General features: G+C 40.7%; 1 protein-coding gene and 1 non-coding gene across 3 annotated transcripts in view; both read left to right on the plus strand.

Annotated features, from left to right (window-relative positions):
• The window catches only part of CKAP5 (cytoskeleton associated protein 5), a 54,264-nt gene that overhangs the window by 30,425 nt on the left and 3,568 nt on the right, over nucleotides 1–20,271 (plus strand). For both annotated transcript variants that reach the window (XM_055717326.1, XM_055717328.1), the window contains 22 exons: nucleotides 59–233; nucleotides 769–882; nucleotides 2,672–2,800; nucleotides 3,434–3,628; nucleotides 4,273–4,405; nucleotides 5,198–5,286; nucleotides 6,497–6,622; nucleotides 7,319–7,468; nucleotides 7,878–8,081; nucleotides 9,467–9,602; nucleotides 10,396–10,589; nucleotides 12,451–12,623; nucleotides 13,756–13,929; nucleotides 14,369–14,489; nucleotides 15,178–15,357; nucleotides 15,842–16,029; nucleotides 16,175–16,250; nucleotides 17,037–17,225; nucleotides 17,328–17,465; nucleotides 18,010–18,093; nucleotides 18,187–18,346; nucleotides 20,047–20,201. In XM_055717326.1, coding sequence (XP_055573301.1) covers nucleotides 59–233; nucleotides 769–882; nucleotides 2,672–2,800; nucleotides 3,434–3,628; nucleotides 4,273–4,405; nucleotides 5,198–5,286; nucleotides 6,497–6,622; nucleotides 7,319–7,468; nucleotides 7,878–8,081; nucleotides 9,467–9,602; nucleotides 10,396–10,589; nucleotides 12,451–12,623; nucleotides 13,756–13,929; nucleotides 14,369–14,489; nucleotides 15,178–15,357; nucleotides 15,842–16,029; nucleotides 16,175–16,250; nucleotides 17,037–17,225; nucleotides 17,328–17,465; nucleotides 18,010–18,093; nucleotides 18,187–18,346; nucleotides 20,047–20,201 — 3,283 coding nt within the window. The remainder of the gene's footprint in view (nucleotides 1–58; nucleotides 234–768; nucleotides 883–2,671; nucleotides 2,801–3,433; nucleotides 3,629–4,272; nucleotides 4,406–5,197; nucleotides 5,287–6,496; nucleotides 6,623–7,318; nucleotides 7,469–7,877; nucleotides 8,082–9,466; nucleotides 9,603–10,395; nucleotides 10,590–12,450; nucleotides 12,624–13,755; nucleotides 13,930–14,368; nucleotides 14,490–15,177; nucleotides 15,358–15,841; nucleotides 16,030–16,174; nucleotides 16,251–17,036; nucleotides 17,226–17,327; nucleotides 17,466–18,009; nucleotides 18,094–18,186; nucleotides 18,347–20,046; nucleotides 20,202–20,271) is intronic.
• On the plus strand, nucleotides 14,539–14,649 carry LOC114015738 (small nucleolar RNA SNORD67). Its single transcript, XR_003559833.1, has one exon. It is a non-coding gene; the product is annotated as a small nucleolar RNA SNORD67 (small nucleolar RNA).

The raw sequence follows: 20,271 nt of genomic DNA on the forward strand, positions 1-20,271 counted from the left end.
ATACTAAAAGACACATAACTTAAAAAAAACGGGCTTTTAACCTTTTTTTCTCTTATAGTGATAAGATCACAGCTGAACTAGTGTCTAAGATTGGGGACAAAACCTGGAAGGTCAGGAAGGAAGGTCTAGATGAAGTGACAAGCATAATAAATGATGCTAAGTTCATACAGCCAAACATAGGAGAACTTCCAGCTGCCTTGAAGAGTCGTCTCAATGACTCCAATAAAATCTTGGTATGTTATTCAAAATCCTGTTTCAGCTGTTTCCAGCTTAGAACTTAGGACAAACTATTTATGATTATGGAACCTTGCTTATTACTCAGTCTGTTACAATATCATGAAATCAACAGTTGGAAAACTGTAAACTCTGTATTTCTGGATAATGTATTTGCTGCTTTTTGTAAATACTTGGTTTTCTTTGCTTTGTATTTAAAAAAAAAACAACCTTCAAAAAAGGGGAAAATCTACCTCTAGTTTGAATGTAATATAATAAATCTTAACCAAAAAGAAGTTTAAATAATACTCTGCTTGTGAGAAAAGTGAAGTGTCCCTTGTTTGAAGATATTTTTAGTTGAGCTTTAATTTGCTCAGAATATAGAAGTAACTTTATCTTTGTGATGGATTTGAAGTCTGGAGCGGGTATCATTGAGTAGGCATTCTACAGTAAAAGCCTAAGTGTACAGCAGTGTTACTTTTCCCCATGTGAGTTGGAGCTTTGCACAACTCGTTGTAACTGTACTTAATTTAAATCCTTTTTGTTTATGTGCAGGTGCAGCAAACACTGAGCATTCTTCAGCAGCTAGCAACAGCAATGGGCCCCAATATCAAACAGCATGTGAAAAATTTGGGCATTCCTGTCATCACAGTCCTAGGAGACAGTAAGGTAGGACACTCGTCACGATCTCTTTCTTTTATGCCACTCGCTGTCTGAGCTATGTCTGTTTGGACTTGCTGTTGGGAGATGGATAGTAGTTCAAAGTGAATAAATAAATAAATAAAGTTACTTGTAGAACTCCTGTTCTTTTATCATGTCAGTGTGGGTTCCAGTGTACGTTGTTGTCTTTGTGTCACAGTGTAGGAGACCTTCGAATCGTAGGTAGAAATGGGACACTCGCAACTGACAGTGAAGTTTGTGTAATGTCCGTGTTGACCTCATTGAGATGCTACGCAAAATCTAAGCTGGGACCATGGGAAAGGGTTGTCTGAAGCAGTGGGGAAAGGAGGCTTGGGAAGATGCCAGTGTTTTGTGCCAGAAGTCACAGGCAATTATCAGAGTTTCCGATGTGTCTACTCTGTGAGTAGGAAAAAGAGCAGAAACTGGATCTACCTGTCCCAAGCAATGGAAGGACTAGGACAAGTCCTAGGGCTAGAGAAAAACTTAGTTCAAATGTTTCTCTTAAAGGGTCTTTAAACACGTAAAATCTCAGTTCTTTAGTTGTATTCTTCTCTTATTCATCTTGAGGAAACAGCAAGCTCCATTTACTTCCAAGTGCATGGTTTAAGGATAAGACCAACTGTGATTTATCTTTTACTGTTAGTAAAATGCATAATACTGGGCTACTTGTAAGCACTATGATGCTGACAGAGGACTGTACGCTCATTCAGACATTAAGAGTAGTCACTTCTTTGAGGTACTGCAAGTTTTACCCAGTTTATTCAGTTGCTAGGGTTTCTGAAGATGAAGAGGGATCATTTTTGGGCCCTGCTTTGAAATATTAATAGTGGCCCCCCCGAGTAGTTGAGGAAAATCAACAGCTTGCACCATGAGGGAAGACAAATTAAATTTGGGTGGTGGGAGCCAAGGCCACTTCAGAGAGGCTGATGATCTATGTACCTGCAGCACGTGATTTGTTTCTTTTCCTCAATGAGATTAAAGATGGACAAGTTACTTGCAAGGACACTCCCTTCTTGTTTAGATACATGCCTGGATGTTACCTTTTGCTTTTAAAACTGATTCATGCTAAAGCTAAATGAGTCTTAAATGATCTGCTTGCCTCAGACTCAGCCTACAGGGGAGTGTCATGTGTATGGAGTCATGTCAGTACTGCTCATCTTCTGAAGAACCATGGTTGTTAAGTATTCAATCTGCTTTCTTGTAACTTCACGTAGCTGCTTCAAAAAAGGGTGCCGTTGTAAATTTTGCTTGGAAAAAAACACTAAAGGTGGAAACTGGTAGGAGTTCGAGGGCTCCCCTCTTCCTGACTTGACTTTAGCTCGTGTCTGTCCTAAATAAGGGTGCCCTAATAACAGGCTGCATAACCCACTTGCCTTGATTTATGAATGTGTGAAGTCTATTTCAAGCATTACGTAAATAACTAAGCTTATTCTTTAGCTTGTTTGAGAGTTAGGAAACTCCCAAAATTCTCATCAATGAATGGTAGCAGGTACAAAGTGCTTTTTAAGATATCCTTTGTCCTTCTTCATTGAACTTTATTTTTAAAAAATGATGGTAGATAAGAATAGTGTCTGATTCGGTGATTTCTGATACCATCACTAAAACTTAATTCTTCTGAATCTTAGACTTCTCAAGCAGTGAATAAAAATAAAGATTTCAAAGCCTGTGATGTAGAAGCTTTCTCCTTTCATGGAAAGGATGAATCAGTTGCCTCTTCTGTTGTAATCTTCTGACCCCTCTTTAGAATTATTCTTCTTAAATCTTGTTCTTGATACAGAATAACGTTCGTGCTGCTGCACTAGCAACTGTGAATGCCTGGGCTGAACAAACTGGGATGAAAGAGTGGTTGGAAGGGGAAGACCTGTCTGAGGAGCTCAAAAAAGAAAATCCTTTTCTAAGACAAGAGGTAGGCTTCTGTTAAGTAAATTTCTCCTTACATGTGCCTAATCAAAATAACCTTACCTGCTGTGGACTATGTTTATCTATGCAGTCTGAAATGACACAATGCTACCATTGTGTGAGTAAACAAGTAATTGTGTGCTCATACTGAAACCTCAGAAAGCCAGTAACAAGTTTTATTCCCGCCTGATAGCTGTCATTCAGATTTTGAAGCCTCCTAAATGAAACTATTGTCTGTTCTGATCAGCGCTTTAAGAGCTAGTGTGCTTTCCCTCAAATTAACCACGTGGTAAGGAAGACCAGAACTGAAGTGGAGACATTAATGTGTTTGAGGCCAATAAAGTGCAGCTGAAATTCTGCTGTTACTTTCAAAAGGAAGAAATAGCCCTTGCAGTCTTAAGACACCATGCTCAGAGTTTTAAGGTAGCTGCGTATTAATGTACTGTACTCAGTATTTATTTTTTTTTTAAATGGACATGACAGTTGATGTTTAAGAATACTTGTCTGAACAAAGGTTGGGGTGGTGGGGTTTTTTCCTACCTGCGTAGTGGTATGTGAAGGACTACTATTCAGGTTCTTGTGGCCTGACACAGCACTATGAGCACTTCTTCAAAAACTTGTATTTTAAACTTTCTTTCAGCTTCTTGGTTGGCTGGCTGAGAAGCTGCCAACCCTCCGTTCTGTTCCTTCTGATCTGCTCTTATGTGTGCCTCACCTGTACTCCTGCCTTGAAGATCGAAATGGGGATGTGCGTAAAAAAGCACAGGATGCCCTGCCATTCTTTATGATGCATCTTGGCTTTGAAAAGATGGCAAAAGCTACCAGCAAGCTGAAGGTATTTCTGTTCCTAAGAATAAGTAATGTGACCTTGAATGAGTGGATATTAACAAGTCACATTCACAATCTCGTGATATGCTGTCTTGAGTCATTTGTCTGCATTGAATGTTCTCAGAGGGGCTGGAAATAGTATCAGGAGGCTGTGATTTAGAGCTCTCTGCTTCAGAAGGACTGCTGTCACCACAGGTTTATTGCTCTGGGAGCTTGACACTCATTCACTCTGCTTTTCTTCTGAAGAAATCTACCTGCACGTAGTTTCCATACCGGTTGCTGTCTGGCTGTATGCCTTTGAACACGTGCTTTAATATGACTTCTAGCAATTTGGTGTATCTTATGGACCCTTTGAGTGCTGAATCTCTATTAAGGCACTTCGTTAATGTCAGAGGACTACTCACTCGGAACAGATTGCTGGCTCACTTGTTTCCTATAGGTCTCGCAGAAGAAGCTTAATGCAAAAGTGGTTTATTTCAGAACAGAAATAGCTGAAAATATTGATGACTTGAGATAAATGTCCTGAAAGATGCTAAATGGATTAGCTTGTTTCAAACTACTGTAACTTTCCTCATGTGTGGCACGTATTAGTAATGACTATCACTAGTCTTTCCAAATTTATAAAATACTTTTCCTTCTTCTGTTCTGTAGCCAACTTCCAAAGACCAGGTACTGGCCATGCTTGAGAAAGCCAAAGTTAACATGCCAGCCAAACCAGCCCCTGCTAAACCATCTTCCAGAGTGGTAGGGGGAGCAGCTTCAGCCAAATTCCAACCTGCATCAGGTAACCTCTCATGTTCTGGGAAATGACTGAGGAAAGGGTAGGTTTTGAAACTTCTTGACATGCCAGAGGAAGAAATATACTTAGCAGGGTGTGAGGAATTCAGCATAGTTACTGTTACAGATGGCTGTGTCATCTAGTGAGTTCTGTTTGTGGTTCAGGTCTGACTTGAAGTTGAGTCAACTTCCAGTGTAGGAGGGTTTTTCCTTTCCACACGACCATCTGTCAGCTGCTCTTTGAAAATAGCTACTTGGTGTTGAAGCTAACACCCATGGACTGGAGAGGGGTGGGTTTTTTGGTAATAATAATCTGATTTGAACCTAATATAATTTTTTTTTCTTCTCACGTTTAATTTTTTTCTGGGCTATTTCCTCAGTATAATTTACTGTGGGGCTACTACAATGCTTGTGCTGATACAAAAGAGAGGGTAATGGGTTTAGGGGACAAGTGATTTGAAGAAGCAGTCCTGTCTTATCTGTCTGCTGGTGCTAGCTTGTCTAGAGCAGTAGTTGCACCTAGTTTGAGCAGGCATTAGTCTGCACAGTATACATGTGTATACATTTTTCAGTTGTTGTGATAATGACAAATTTGCTAATGTTTATGACCTTAATTATGAAAACCTCGTATGCTAACATAGACTTTAAGGAACTTATTTTATGAGTCTAAAATCCTCAGACCTCTGTGTGATAAGCATATTTTATTCATGAACAGTTTTTCTTCTGTCCTAAGAATGGAAAACTGTACTAACCTAAAATGGGCTTGTTGGTAGCTTGAAATGGTCTATTGTTTCTCCAGTGCTTGCTGAAGATTTGGGGTCCAATACCATGGAATCCAAGCCTGATCCTAAAAAAGCCAAAGTAGGTGGAGCCTCCTCTAAAGCTAAGGTATGTTGGTTTGTTTTGTATAAAATGAGTTCTGTGAAGTTAATAGGTGTAGTTCGTTAATGCATTATTGGTAGTACAGCCCTTGCTAGGGACTGCTTTTACTGAGAATCTTTATGCTTGTCTGAGTTCTGAAATGACAGGTGTACCCATATCACTTACTTAATCACTACTCTTGTCATTACCTATTTAATTACTAAAGCCTGTGTTGTCAAAGATGAAGTCTTGTGAGCTGCTCAGGATGTTCTAAATCTGCTTGGCTTCCTTGATTTCGTGCTGTTGAGAATTCATTCTTACCATTGCAGTTCCAAGGTTATACTTTGAATGGTAATTTTGAACCCATGTATCAAGAAATTAATCTCTCCTTTACAGTATGAAGGGCAAAATGTTCTCAGTCACAAGTGCAAAAAAAGAATAAAGATGCTCTAAGTGCATAATAATCCAAACTGATTACATCTGAATTTGTGGTTAGGTTTTTTCCATTGATTTGTGTTACAGTATGTTTTTTGCTGATAACTTTCAAGTCTGTCCGATGTGTATAACCAGAAGAAAACCCCAAATTGTTCTACAGTCCCAGTGCCTCCGTTGTCTAAAGTAGCACTGTAACAAGAATGTTTGATGTGGGTTCAGATTCATGGCAGGAATGAATGGAACAAACATTGAAGGATTTGCCGAAGTCAGTGTATTCTTCTGTCAAAACTCTGAACCTTGAGTTAATGCCTTTGCTGTGAAAGCATTCAAAGGTTTAGAATGGTAACTCTTAGACGTAAGTAGCTGTCTAACAATAACAATAAAGCCTTTTCTGTGGCTTATTTACAGCAGTCAGGTGTTAATAGCGCTATGTCCAAGGGCAATACCAACCTGTCCAAAGGTAACACAAGCCTCAGCAAAGGCAGTACCAGTGTGACAAAGAGCAAATCTATCAAACGGGTACCACGTTGGATTTTAGTAGGGATGTGTGTGGGTGACTAGCACACTGGTTGAGAGTGGTGTCTTACTTCACAGGGTACTGCTGTGCACACTGTCATGGGTATTGCTTCCACAGCAGCAGAGCACATACTTTTAAAATTCTAATCAACGTCATTCTTCCAGCTTTTCTCTGGCTGTTGTACACATAGGCAGCATGAGGTTGGCTGGTATCTGATGCTTGCAGTTGCTGGGACTGAGGCATATACGCGTCTTGTGTTGCCTGTTAACATCTTGCTTTTTTCAGGGTGTACAGGGGAAGAAAGTGCTCAGCAAGCCTAATCTGAAGGAAGATGATGATAAATCAGGTCCTATTTTTATCATAGTCCCAAATGGGAAAGAACAGAGGATGAAGGATGAGAAAGGTCTGAAGGTGAGAAACATCTGTATGTATTCACAAGTTTTGAAGGAGTGTCATTTGTATGCATTCTTTTGTTTAACTTGGAATTAAACAACATGCTATGGCATGGAAGTGCTAGTCTCTGTCTATCCCTTGGATTTATTATCTGGTTCTACAGTTGACTTCCACAGGCTGATATCTGGTTTGCTGTGGTGGTATTCTTCCAATTTACAAATTTTGTGCCTTTGTATACTCTGGTAAAAGCCAAAGGCCTTTTTACAACTTCCAAGAGATGGTCTTCAGTTGTGAAGTATCATCAAGGCCTCACTGAAAACAGTTGACTAATTTCAGAGTTCTAAGATCCGTTGTATTTAAGACACTTATATTGAACAGCCTGCTTATGAAGCTTGTCTTTTGTAGGGAAATTCTATTGCTTGAAACATGCATGTTAGTTGTAACTTGCTAGTAAATAGGCCTACCTATAGCTTAGAAACGACCGCTTCAAATGATAATAATTAAGATGGTGGCCTAAAGATAACCACTCCACTTAAAGAAAATTGTTCATGTAAGCCAAGGGGAGCAAACACCACTGAATTTTTCCCATTACTTGTTAAAAATGAGAAGACTTTGAAGACAGATTTTAAACCAGAATGAAGAGATGCAGTCTGTAAATTGTATTAGGAAGAAAAGATATTGCTTAATTTGAGTTCCAAATGCTGCCTTTTACAGGTGTTGAAGTGGAATTTCACTACTCCCCGTGATGAATATATTGAGCAGCTAAAAACTCAGATGTCCAGTTGTGTGGCCAAATGGCTACAGGATGAGATGTTTCACGCAGACTTTCAGCACCACAACAAAGCATTGGCTGTTATGATTGAGGTGAGTTTGGATCTGTGGTAGTAGGTGGCATTGTAGAGAATTCTTCTCTGCTATGAATGGTTTTGCTTGCATTGAAATAGAATAGGAATTTTCTGAAGAGTCAGGGGTCATTGTTCTGTGAAGTTGAAACCTTAACATATATATAGAAATAATTTTCAGAGGAATTATGAAGTTGGATGTTAATGTTGTTGGGAGAAGGGAAGATTTCCTCACCGGAGACTTCTCTTAGAATTTTGGGAAACTGTATAAGTTAAAAGTGAGTACCTACGATTCTAAGAATCAACCAATAAATGTAGACCATCTTACCAAGCATAACTTTCCTTTATAATCTGTTCTTTTCTTGAACAGTGTGTTTTCCTTTTGCACAACCTCCTTTATTTTACTTTATTTTTTTATTTTTTTCTTCAAGCACTTGGAGAGTGAAAAAGATGGAGTCATCAGCTGTCTGGATCTGATCTTAAAATGGCTTACCCTGCGGTTCTTTGATACAAACACAAGTGTTTTAATGAAAGCACTTGAGTACCTCAAATTGCTTTTCAGTTTGCTGAGTCAAGAAGAGTATCACCTTACTGAAAACGAAGCTTCCTCTTTCATCCCTTATCTTATCCTAAAGGTACAGTTCATTGTACAGAAACTAGCCTTAATTTTCACAAAGAATATAGCCAGATACTATGAAACGCTTTAATATGTTCATTCCAAATATACTGTGAATGCTGTTAAATCCAGTGGGTGACTGATCGTAAGTGGTGTTCCCCAGGACTCCATACTGGGGTCAGTTGTATATGATATCTCTATCAGTGGTCTGGATGAGGGGAATCAAGTAAGTTTGCAGATAACTCCAAGGTGATGGGCAGTATTGATCTGCTGGAGGGTGTGAAGGGCTCTGCAGAGGGATCTGGACAGGCTCGATCGATGGGCTGAGGCCAGCTGTATGAGGGGAGCACGGCTCAGTGCAGGGTCCTGCATGTGGGATACAACAACCCCACACAGTGCTACAGGCTTGGGGCAGAGCGGCTGGAAAGCTGCCTGGGGGGAAAGGACCTGGGGGGTGGTTGACAGCTGGGTGAACGTGAGCTGGCAGCGTGCCCGGGTGGCCCAGGAGGCCAGCAGTGCCCCGGTTGGTGTCCCACGCGGCGTGGCCAGCGGGGCCGGGGCAGTGCCCGTCCCCCTGCGCTCGGCACGGGTGAGGCCGCCCCTCGAGCCCTGGGCTCAGCTCTGGGCCCCTCACGGCCAGAGGGACACTGAGGGGCTGGAGCGTGTCCAGAGCCGGGCGGGGGCTGGGGGGGCTCAGCCTGGAGAGGAGGGGGCTGGGGGGGCCTGGCCGCTCCCTGCAGCTGCCTGAAAGGAGGTTGTAGCAAGATGGGGTTTGGCCTCTTCTCCAAGGTAGAAAGCAATAGGACAGGGGTCCTCAAACTTTTTAACCAGGGGGCCGGCGCGCGGATGAAATGGCAGGCAGTCATCTGCGGCTGCTTGGTTTCCCCCCCAACCCCCAGCCGGGGGAGTTCTGTAAATACCGGGTGCTGGATTGAGGACCCTGGGGGGCTGTATCTGGCCCGTGGGCTGTAGTTTGAGGACCCCTGCAACAAGACTAGAGGAAATGGCTTCATGTTGCACTGGGGAAGTTTAGATTGGGTAAGAGGGACAATTCCTTCACAGGAAGGGTGGTCAGGCACTGGGCCAGGCTGCCCAGGGAGGCGGTGGAATCGCCATCCCTGGAGAAGATGCGTAAATGTAGCACCTGGGGACATGGCGCACTTATTAGCGTTAGGTGAGCCACTGGACTTGATGATCTTAAAGGTCTTTTCCAACCTAAATGATTCTATGATCTGTATTGCATATTTGCCTTTAAAATCCATTTACCAGAAAGGATTTTGCATTGACAATAATTCTGGCTTTCCTAATTTTTTTAGACTGATCTTACAGTATCATGAGAATGTTTAAAATATTCTGTATGTCTTTCCGTTGTTGTTTTGTTTTTTTTAAAACCTTTTCCACTAGGTAGGAGAACCAAAAGATGTCATCCGTAAGGATGTACGTGCCATTCTGAATAGGATGTGTCTCATCTATCCAGCCAGCAAGATGTTCACTTTTGTCATGGAGGGGACAAAATCCAAAAACTCAAAACAGCGTGCAGGTGGGAAATGGCATGATGAACTGAGCGATTACAAAGTACTTGAAATTGGTTTGGGTTGCATCTTGAAAAATCCAGCGTAATAACATTTGGTGGATTGTGAGATTTACCCCTGTATAGCATTTAATGCAAATGCTTAAGTGTTTAAAGGATCGTATTTTAAAGCAGTATCATCTTGTGTTTTATTGTCTTCCAAAGACAAGCAATCTATTAATTTGCAATCAGATTATGAGTTTCCCTTGAGTAGGCTTGTAGTCTCATTGAAAACAGTGCTGGGGAGAACAGTAACAGGGCTATTATCCAAGAGACAAAGAGAATTGGTCAAGAGTTTGGAAATAAATGTCTCTACACTGTACGTCTATCTCAACTTTATTATAGAAATTAGTTGTGGCGTGGTGGTTGTAGTTCAAACTACTCCCTAATCACCTTGAAAATATCTTATCCTGATACAGCCAGAGTGTTGAATGATGTATGTAATACAGCATTGCAAGCTCTCAACTGTCTAAACTACTTAGATGTGAAGTTAACTGTAACATTGCTCATATGTGGTAATGGGAAATATTTGAAGGGTATAGGGATGACTGACAGCTTTTAGATGCTATCTGCATGAAGTATTCTGAACCTGTAGTTTACTATTCTATCCCATCTATCACCTGGTGTATATCAATCATCGGTATAGTGATTGACACTTCTCTGCAGTGAATGTTCAAGGTGTGCAAGCAACGCAGAAAACTGGGAGGGCTCTCTTGCCAGCAGCTTTAAACCCGAATGTGTACGTGTCATTTTCTTCCTTTAGAATGCCTGGAAGAGCTTGGATGTCTGGTTGAATCCTATGGCATGAATGTATGCCAGCCAACTCCAGGGAAAGCCTTAAAAGAAATGGCAACTCATATTGGTGATAGGGACAATACTGTGCGCAATGCTGCCCTGAACACCATTGTGACTGTCTACAATGTTCATGGCGACCAAGTGTTCAAGCTCATTGGAAATGTGAGTGTAAAAGGAAATAAGATTATTTTTTTTAACTCCCCCACACACCCCACACCCCCCAAATCCTTACACTGTTGTAGGGGATTAACACTGTAGTGCGTGTGATTGGTCACGGTACACCTTGCTGTTGGCATCAAGAGCATTTTGTAATGTTGGAAATAACTTGCTATGCCATAGATACTCTAAAAGTTAGTTGGTTAATTCCTGATTGTGGGGTATATAACCTGGGTGTTCATGAATGAAAAACTAAACTGGAAGAAATGAGTAAAAACCAGACTTTCATGGCAATTAAATTGTTTATAAAGAGTAACTTGCTCTTATAATCGACTGTACAAGTAACATTTGTGACTCAGGATGGTATTTGGGTAACTTATTTGGCTGAGAAAGGCTAGTTGTTGGGGCTCCATGGAATACTCTTGGCTTTTTTTTTAATGCCCATCTCCATGCACTGCTTTGCAGCTGAAGTCTGGTTCACTTTGTTGTATTGCATTTAGTGCTGAAGGTCTCTGTCAGTATGTTGTTGCTTTGTATTGCTGCTGTTTTGTTCTCTGGAAATCATACTTAGCAGTGTCATCTAAAATGCAGTAAAAGTTAAAGGTGGCAGAAGTTGGCTTCTAGTCTCCAGCAGTGGAAAGGTAGTTTGCTGTGTTGTCTACAATTATTGTGCATAACCATTAAGTATACCGAATTCTTACTTGAATCGAGAGCTGTTAGGCTGTTTTTTCATGTTCTGTTCTCTGAACTTGTGGTCTTGGTAATGTTTCTAGCAGCGCTTAAACCGATTGGAATATGATGGATATGTTAATGCCTTTATGAATTTTGCGTTGTGTTATATGCCATCATGCATATGCTGCATAAAAAGCTATTGAATCGGTATTTTAAGGAGTGTGATGAACAGGGAAGCAAGGCTGCCTTTATTTTTCTTTTATTTTTTTTCCTTCCCCTTCTTTTCCAGCTTCCTGAATGTTGAAATTTAATGTGACTCTTATTTTCTCTGGTAATCATCTCCTTGAGAATTAATGTTGCGTTCTCGTTAGCATTTTAGATGCCCATCTTATTGGAAGTATTGTTCAGTGCAATCTGCTGCTGTGTTGCCTAGTCCATTTGCTTTTGGATTTTCAAGGTTAAATAGAACTGTAGCACCTGAACCATTCAGTTTCTTCTAATCATGGCTTTCTGAGCTTTGGTATGCTCCATCTAGTCCCAAAACATGATTTTTCAGGAAAGTTTCCAAATCATAGGGGTACTGTAGAGTACTTCCCACACAACTGTCATGGCTGCTTCTGCTCAAACATAGTTCCTGGTTATGTTCACTGCTGTAGGAAAGCAGATAAATATGATTCTTTTCACTGCCATGACTTGGAGTGTTGGGTTGGCTTACCCTGAGTTCAGGTTCAGCTGTGAGTACACTGAAGGGGTCAGCTGTTAGAAGGACTCTGGCTTCTGTGGCAGCATCCTTACTGTTAAAACATTGCCTGGGCTCCTAGTAGGGGCTATGGAAAGGTAGGGGGTGGGGATTTTTTGTTTGGTTGGGGTTTTTGCAGCAATGCAAGCAACACATGGGAACACGTGATCGTAGCATAGTTTGAATTCAAGTTTACTTGTTTCTTGGAAATAATGTGGGCTAGAAATAGCTGTAGTCAGTATTACAGCTTGTCAGTATGGGTTAATTAGCTCCTGAAGGAGCCACCTGGCAGTCCAGAGTGGCCCTGTTAGTTTGCTGCTAGACGGTGGTACTGACAGCTCCTACCCTTGGTATTGAGGAACTTTGGTCTGCAGTAATAAGTAGTATACCTCCTGTAGGTGACCAAGATTTCTAAAATCCATACAACTCATTGAGTGAAAGCATTGTGTGTTACAGCTTTCTGAGAAAGACATGAGTATGCTGGAGGAAAGAATAAAACGGTCGGCCAAGAGACCGTCTGCTGCTCCAGTGAGACAGGCAGAGGAGAAACCTCAGCGTACTCAAAACATCAGTGCTAACGCTAGCATGCTGCGGAAGGGACCGGCTGAGGACATGTCCTCCAAACTCAAGTATGTAATGATACATTATGGTCTGTAGCCTGCTTAATGTATGTGCTAATATCATGTCTGGCAATGTTGTTTTAGTTTCTATCATCATCTTTGCATGTTGTAAAAATTGGCCGAATAATGTAAAACAAAATGTCTGAAACTTTTTTTTGTCTTGTCTGTCTTGAAATCTCTCTAAATGGTCTTGTGCCTTTTTTCACTGCTTCTCCATGGACAGAATTATGTATCGCACTTATAGGATGTAAGTACTGCCCACTAACTCCTTGGTAGCAAGGCTCTTGTATCTTTCAATTTCTATCCTAGTCATCCCTTCCTGGGAGTGACAGGTTTATCATGGCCAGTTCTAGGTTATTTACAGGTCTCTGACTTAAAGAAAAGAAACGAAAAATATAGGTTTCTGCCAAGGTGACAATAGATCACACTGCAGGGGGACATGGCACTTCCATGTTAAACAACTGTTAGAAATATTGGGAGAACTTCCTATGTGTTACACTACACTTGGTGTTGATTGGACCCCGTTCTTAACTTGTAAGGGCAGACATATAGCACAGAACTGGATGAGCACGTGTGAATTCTAGAGCCTGGGCCAACAGTACCAGCAACAAAAAGCTCAAAACTGTATTCCTTGCCACCTGCTCATTATCTTGGAATAAAAGTCCCTGTTGAGAACTACGTATTACAACATTTCCTTGAAAAATCTTAATACGCAGCACAAGTCATGTGGGATGCTAGGAGTCCTCGGTTCAGATGAGCTTGCAAGGTTGCTATGCACTTATGCATCAATTAAAAAACAAAAAAGGAAAAAAAAAAAGCCCCCTCAATGTTACATTCCATTAATACCACTTAAACTGTGCTAAGCATCTCTCAGAATGAACCGGTACGTACCTAACACAGATGGAGGGGGTCTGGTGGTGGGTTTATAAGAAAAACTAGGAAGGCAAGTAATTAGCAGCTGCTTTTCTGACCTACAAAAGCTTGTTTCACTAATGGCTAGGGGAGAGGCAAAGGGGATTATTAGAACTTCATAATCCATGCTATTCTATTATGAGAGCTCTAGGGCTACCAGTGGATGCTAGTGCTAGTGCTCTTTCCTGTTGCATAGATATAACAAAGACCTCTCTCCTGGTTTCTATAGCCAAAATCGCAACATGAGCAGTCACTCGGAGACAACACATGCAGTTCCACGGGAATTTCAGCTGGATCTTGATGAAATTGAAAATGACAACAGTACTGTCAGATGTGAGATGCCAGCACTTGTACAGCACAAACTAGATGACATCTTTGAGCCTGTCTTGATTCCTGAGCCCAAGTGAGTCTAGTTTTAACCCCTAAGTGAAACCAGCAGGGCTACTCAAACTGCTTTGAGAAGCTGAATTGACCATGCTAGTGTCTACATTCAGACTTGTTTAAATGAGAAGATAGTGTCTGCTAATTGGAAGAGAGATTTCAAAGTAATGGCTTGTTGTACTGTTCTGGAATCTGGGGAGGAGTTATTTCTAATGAAAAACCTGAGTTTTGCTTAGGTGGTTTTATAATAGAAGGATCTTGAGTTCGTAAATGCATCACCAGCATCTTTACAAGTAGTGCAACAGACGTGTTGAAAGGAATGATTCCTTCCTTGAGTATTCTCGGTGACAAATGAAATCCTTTTCCCTTGTCTCTAAACCTTCATTGAAATATAGCAGTTCAGTGTAATTTAGAGCTATCTTTTCAAAGAGTAACAAATGTCGTTTTCTTCAACTGTTTAGAATCCGTGCTGTGTCCCCACACTTTGATGACATGCACAGTAACACAGCTTCTACCATCAACTTTGTCATTTCCCAAGTAGCCAGTGGTGATATAAATACAAGCGTCCAGGCTCTGGCACAGGTAAGCCAATTAAGGTGGCAGCTAATCACACTGCACTAAACTATTTGTTTGCGAGGGTGATGAGTTGCACTGTGGTGGAGCAATCATGTCGGGTGACATGGACTCTGCTCAGGATCTCCCTGGTGACAAAACTAAGTGCACAGGGGCCATCTGACTCGCTTTAGCAATCGAAATTCCACTTGAATTATTTAGAATAATAAACTCCACACAGAAGCGCTAAGGGGAAAAAAAGTGTGTGTTTTTGGTTTTTGTCAAATAGCTGTGCTGTAAGTTTGAAAAAGCCAGTGAGACATAACTTTTAAATGTAAATTCAAAAATCTTCAGCAAAAGAATTGTCATGCCTCGTAGGTTTTACATGTTTCTAGGTTGGCTTTAACTACTTAGAAGTATTTTATCCAGAAGATTTCATGAAGCTGTTAATTCTAGTATCCGTGATGTGGTATTTCACGTTTTGTGATTTTGTGTACAGGATAGGCTTGCAGTTCTCTTAAAAGATCGATAATTGGTTATATTGGGGTTAGCAATAGAAGTCTGTGGCTTCTGATTTCAAGTGAAAGCTTAGAGTACAAGTGCCTTGCCAAATGGACTGGTCAGGACAAGACCTTTCCTGTGGGAAAGTTTTAAATGAGTTGTTTTTACTGTTTGCATTATGTTGACTTAACTTGGATGTTTTGTTCTTAAATCTTAGATTGATGAGGTTCTCAGACAGGAAGACAAAGCAGAAGCTATGTCTGGCCACATTGACCAATTCCTAATCGCTACATTTATGCAGCTTCGGCTAATCTACAATACACACATGGCAGATGAGAAGCTAGACAAAGATGAGATAGTCAAACTTTACAGCTGTATTATTGGGAGCATGATCTCGGTAAGGATTTGACCTAAAAGTTAAGGTGAAGAGCAGGTAATTTTTGTGCAGAAATTGCAGGAGAACGGAATGTCTGTCCTGTACCTAGGTTAGCTTGCTATTGAGTCTTACTTACAAAAGTTTGTTGCTAATGGTCTGTTCAGTGTGCCTCTTGAGAGGGACTGGGGAGGCGAAGAAAGTCTCTTTATTGCTTCTACAGAATACAGCCACTTTAACACTTTTGCTAAGCTCTGTTTTAGTATTCCTTACCTTTTGAGTGCTGAGTTGGCAGCCTAAGTATTTTCCAAAGTCACCCAATAGAAATAATTTCCTTCCTATTTGAATTTTTATTGTTTAATGTTGGGGGGAGTGTGTGGGGGGGGAATGTCAGATGGTTTGACAGTGTTTTCTAGAGAAATCCCTGTGGTAAAGCATTGTGCGCGGGAAAACTGTTTTCGATTTGTAGCCGTTTCGATAGTACTGTAATACTGTTTTCGATTTGTAGCTATTTCAGATAGAGAGTCTGGCTCGAGAGGCCTCCACTGGTGTCCTGAAGGACCTGATGCACGGTCTTATTACATTAATGCTGGATTCTCGGGTTGAAGACCTTGAGGAGGGTGAGCAGGTCATCCGATCAGTCAACCTCTTGGTAGTGAAAGTTCTGGAAAAGTCTGACCAGACCAACATCTTGAGGTATAGAATAAAAATTGTGCAGTTGCTGCTTCTCTTCTGTTCTTGTGTGTTCCTCAACAGCTGAGTTTTAATTATTCTGTAAGCAAAGAATGATGCCTGTAGAATCCATTTGTTTGAGTAACGATTATAAAATTATTCCTTCTAGTGCTCTGCTTGTTTTGCTCCAAGACAGTCTGCTAGCAACAGCCAGCTCTCCTAAGTTTTCAGAACTTGTCATGAAGGTGAGCCTGTAGTAGAAGTTTTGAACTCGCTTGTTTATCTGAAACAACTTAGCTGAAAGAACATATATATTAATATATCAGTGACCGTAAGGTGAAAGATTTCTTATAATTCTTTCAATAATAATCTTATAATTATATGTTACATGTAGTGACTTTCATGTATGTTAGGAGGGAGCCTAACACCTGCTAATAGTTTAGAGGCTTGTGTATACTAGTACAGACTCTATATAGTAGTGTGCAGTCACCTCTGGGCTTACTTGCTTAGGCGCAGCACCGTGCTGTAGATTCAAACAATCCCTGGCTGGAGCTGGCTTGTGTTTTGTCATCCCTAAGGACAGAGTGAACATGCAAATGTCTGTATTTGAAGCATGTGTGTGTTCTTTTTTTATAATATGACAGCCTTTTGTAACTGACATGATTTAAAGACAACTTGGACATTCTTAATGGGGCTAAACTAAAGAACTTGGGCTGTGTGTGGGTGTACACATAACTTATGTGTTATCTGCTGGAATTCCTTCATGCGAAACATTTGGTCTCCTGTTACTGGTAGAGAAGTCAGCACTACTTTTATGCATCAGCTCTAAAGGAGGATCTGGATACGTTACAGCTAGTTAGAGAGAAAAAGTATGTACCAGTGCAAATATAGCTTGAGCAGACAGGCATGGTGCGTGTCTGTATGTGGTAGCAGAGTGAAATGGTTCGAGGATAGTTTTGCATAATTTCACTTTATGTAATTAAATGCTTCTTCCCTGAGTTGAGTTGCTTTAAGTCAGCCTCTCGTTCCAGTGTCTCTGGAGAATGGTGCGTCTTCTTCCAGAAACCATTAATAGCATCAATCTGGATCGTATTCTGTTGGATATCCACATTTTCATGAAAGTCTTTCCCAAAGAGAAGCTGAAGCAGTGCAAGAGTGAGTTTCCTATAAGGACACTGAAGACTCTTCTTCACACCCTGTGCAAGCTGAAAGGCCCCAAGGTCAGAGCAGCCACTAGTCACATACTTTTTAAATTGGATGTTCATTCAGTCTCTAAAGCTTTTCCTTTTTAAAAAAAAATGTTCCCTTTTTCCTTCTGTTAGATCTTAGACCATTTAACAATGATAGACAACAAAAATGAATCTGAGCTGGAGGCTCACCTGTGCAGGGTAATGAAACACTCCATGGACCAGACTGGAAACAAAGCTGATAAGGATACAGAAAAAGGGGCTTCTCGCATAGTAAGTAATGTAAATGTGTTAGTAGGGAGAGGGAATGTAAGGCAGTTTATTTAAGGAACAAGCTCAATTTTGTGATTGTGGAATACGAAGTAGTAATTGCCTTTCCAGCATGCAACTAAACTAATACTGGAAATATTCTTTTAGTTTCACTTCTATTTATGGCTGTTATGGGAACTTGCAGTTCCCATAACAGCGGAAACAGTATTTCTGTTACCACCTGAATATTCTGTGCCTGTCCTAGGATGAAATATTCTGCAGGACATTCAGGCGTGCAACATAGGTTTTATACTGCCTGATCCTGCATTTGACCTACTAAAAGTTACCCATACCCAGAACGGGTTTTAAACACTGACTTCTCAGGAAGGGTCCTACAAGCTTATTCTTGTTCTGTGTAAACAGTGGCAATGTAAAACCCCTAATTGCTTCAAGGTTTTATTCATCCTGAAAGCTCAGTATCCAGCTAGCGGATCTTGAGGACATTGTGGGTTTGACTAGCTTCCTGTCATTTTTATTCACTTTGGGTTTGATGTCTCCATTTATTTAGGAGGAAAAGGCTTCGAAGGCCAAAGTTAACGATATTTTGGCAGAAATATTTAAGAAAATTGGCTCCAAGGAGAACACTAAGGAGGTAAGTGCTCCCTTCCTGCAAGGAAGAGGACATGATATATTAAAATGGTGTATGCAGCAGTCATGGTAACACACAGGAACTCTTCCCTCCCAGGGTCTGGCAGAGCTGTATGAATACAAAAAGAAATACTCTGATGCAGACATTGAGCCCTTCCTGAAAAACTCCTCGCAGTTCTTCCAGAGCTATGTGGAAAGGGGCCTCCGGCTGATAGAAACAGAACGGGAGGGGAAGGGACGCATTGCTGCTTCTACAGGTACATGTTATATCTCTGCTTCTCATAAATCATTTTTCCTGTAAGGAGAGCAGTTACAGGTCCCCTGGTAGACGCTAATATTTGCAGATGTTTATGGATTTCCAAAGTGAGTCACGTTATTTTCTTGGCACTTGTATTGCTTCGTGAGGTACCATTTGTAGGGACTAGACATTTTTTGTTCACAAAAAAGATGTTACAACCATTGTCACACTAAATATAGAAAATGTGAAAGGCTTTGTAAACAAATGGTTCAAATTAATCTCCTGTAGTGCGGATTGAATATCAGCTCTGTGCTTCATGTGTCTGGTATGAGGGGTTGTTTCTGCAAAGTACACAGCTCGTTTACAACCCAGCAGCTGCCAGGTTCTCCTTTTACCTTTTGGTTACTGAAATGGTGCAGGAGGTTTTTTGGTAGTATCGTTTACTGTTGAATTAAAAGGTTTATTTTAAATAACTTGAACTGTTTCTATAACAGTCTTTGTAATGACCCCTTTCCAATAAATCAGTTTTTTAATTGGATAAGTTACTGTAAACCACTCTAGTTCGTTAGCGAGACTTTTCATTGTAGATGAGCATAAATGAGTATTTAATGCAGTATTAGGGAGGGAAGGTGACAAATGATTAGATGACAAGAAAAACTGAAACAGTCAAGCAAAGCTACCTTTTAACTTTCATTTCTCTTAAGTTTCACAGTGTCCTGTGACACTAGCTTTTTCTCCTACTGCTGTTCCTTCTCCTATCCCTGTATTGTAACTTACTACAGGAAGATGATGTAAGGCTTTTTTCAGAACCTCCTAAATGTGTCTAACTAGGTAGGACAGGAAATTACAATTTTCATCCTAAAAGTGTGTACAACCAAAAAATGTTAGTTCAACAGAGATTTCAAAACAGAATTTATCTGCCTGAACTTTGTCTCTTTTTTTCCTCCTCCCTAACTGTAACAGTTAAGTTGGATATAATAAAGGATATTGTTCCATCTTGCAGCCGTGCTTCATTTAGACTAAATTATAAATGCTTTGAGTGTTAATTCTTAATTCTCCTTTTATCTATGTTAAATACTCTTGCAGTAAACTAGTGAAAACAAATCCCTGTCCCCACTAAGTCTTAGAACTTGGTGTTCATTTCAGAATGGAGAGGGTTTTTTCATAGTGTAAAAGCCTTTCCTAGGCTTTAAAAACATCGCTACATGCCTTCAGAAATCACAATTTCCAATTGAATCGGAAGAAGCAACAGCTTTGTTAACCAAATGAGAGGTAAAGAGGGGTGAGAACCAGTGGCCCAGAAGTACTACTAAACTTGGAAAAAAATACAGAAGATTCCAAATATTTCCTCTCCTGCCAGTTGCTGAGTTCCATCTGTTGGACATCATGGTTACTGCTGAACCCCATCAGCACCTTCCTCTTCCCCCCACCTCGCACTGTCATCTTCAGCTGTCAGCCTCAGCACTACTTCTTGAGCTGCTCTGCTGCCACTTCTTAAATGGCTCAGTTTCTTTTCTTGTTTTTTAATTGTCACTCTTGCAAGGAAATGAAAGGGCTGATATGACTACGCTAGCAAATGGAAATAGCTTGGTAATTTATAGGTTGGCTGATTCTTCATCCATTGCATCTTATTTCAAGGAACTGACCAAAAGGCTTACACTTTTTTGATGTGTTTAAATGTTTTTACTTCTTCCCCCCCCCCTTCCTCTCATCTTTCAGGAATTTCTCCTCAAATGGAAGGAACATGTGTTCCTGCTTCTACCCACACTGTATCTTCATCTATAGGAAACACAAATGGGGAGGAAGTGGGGCCTTCAGTTTACTTGGAAAGATTAAAAATCCTCAGGCAGCGTTGTGGCCTTGACAACGCAAAGGTATTGTACTTGACAACACTTGGAACCCCCAAGCACTTCATTTGCACTTTCTAAGAATTCAAGTGATTGG

This window comes from Falco cherrug, chromosome 7 (genome assembly GCF_023634085.1).
Source record: "Falco cherrug isolate bFalChe1 chromosome 7, bFalChe1.pri, whole genome shotgun sequence".
Taxonomy (NCBI): domain Eukaryota; kingdom Metazoa; phylum Chordata; class Aves; order Falconiformes; family Falconidae; genus Falco; species Falco cherrug.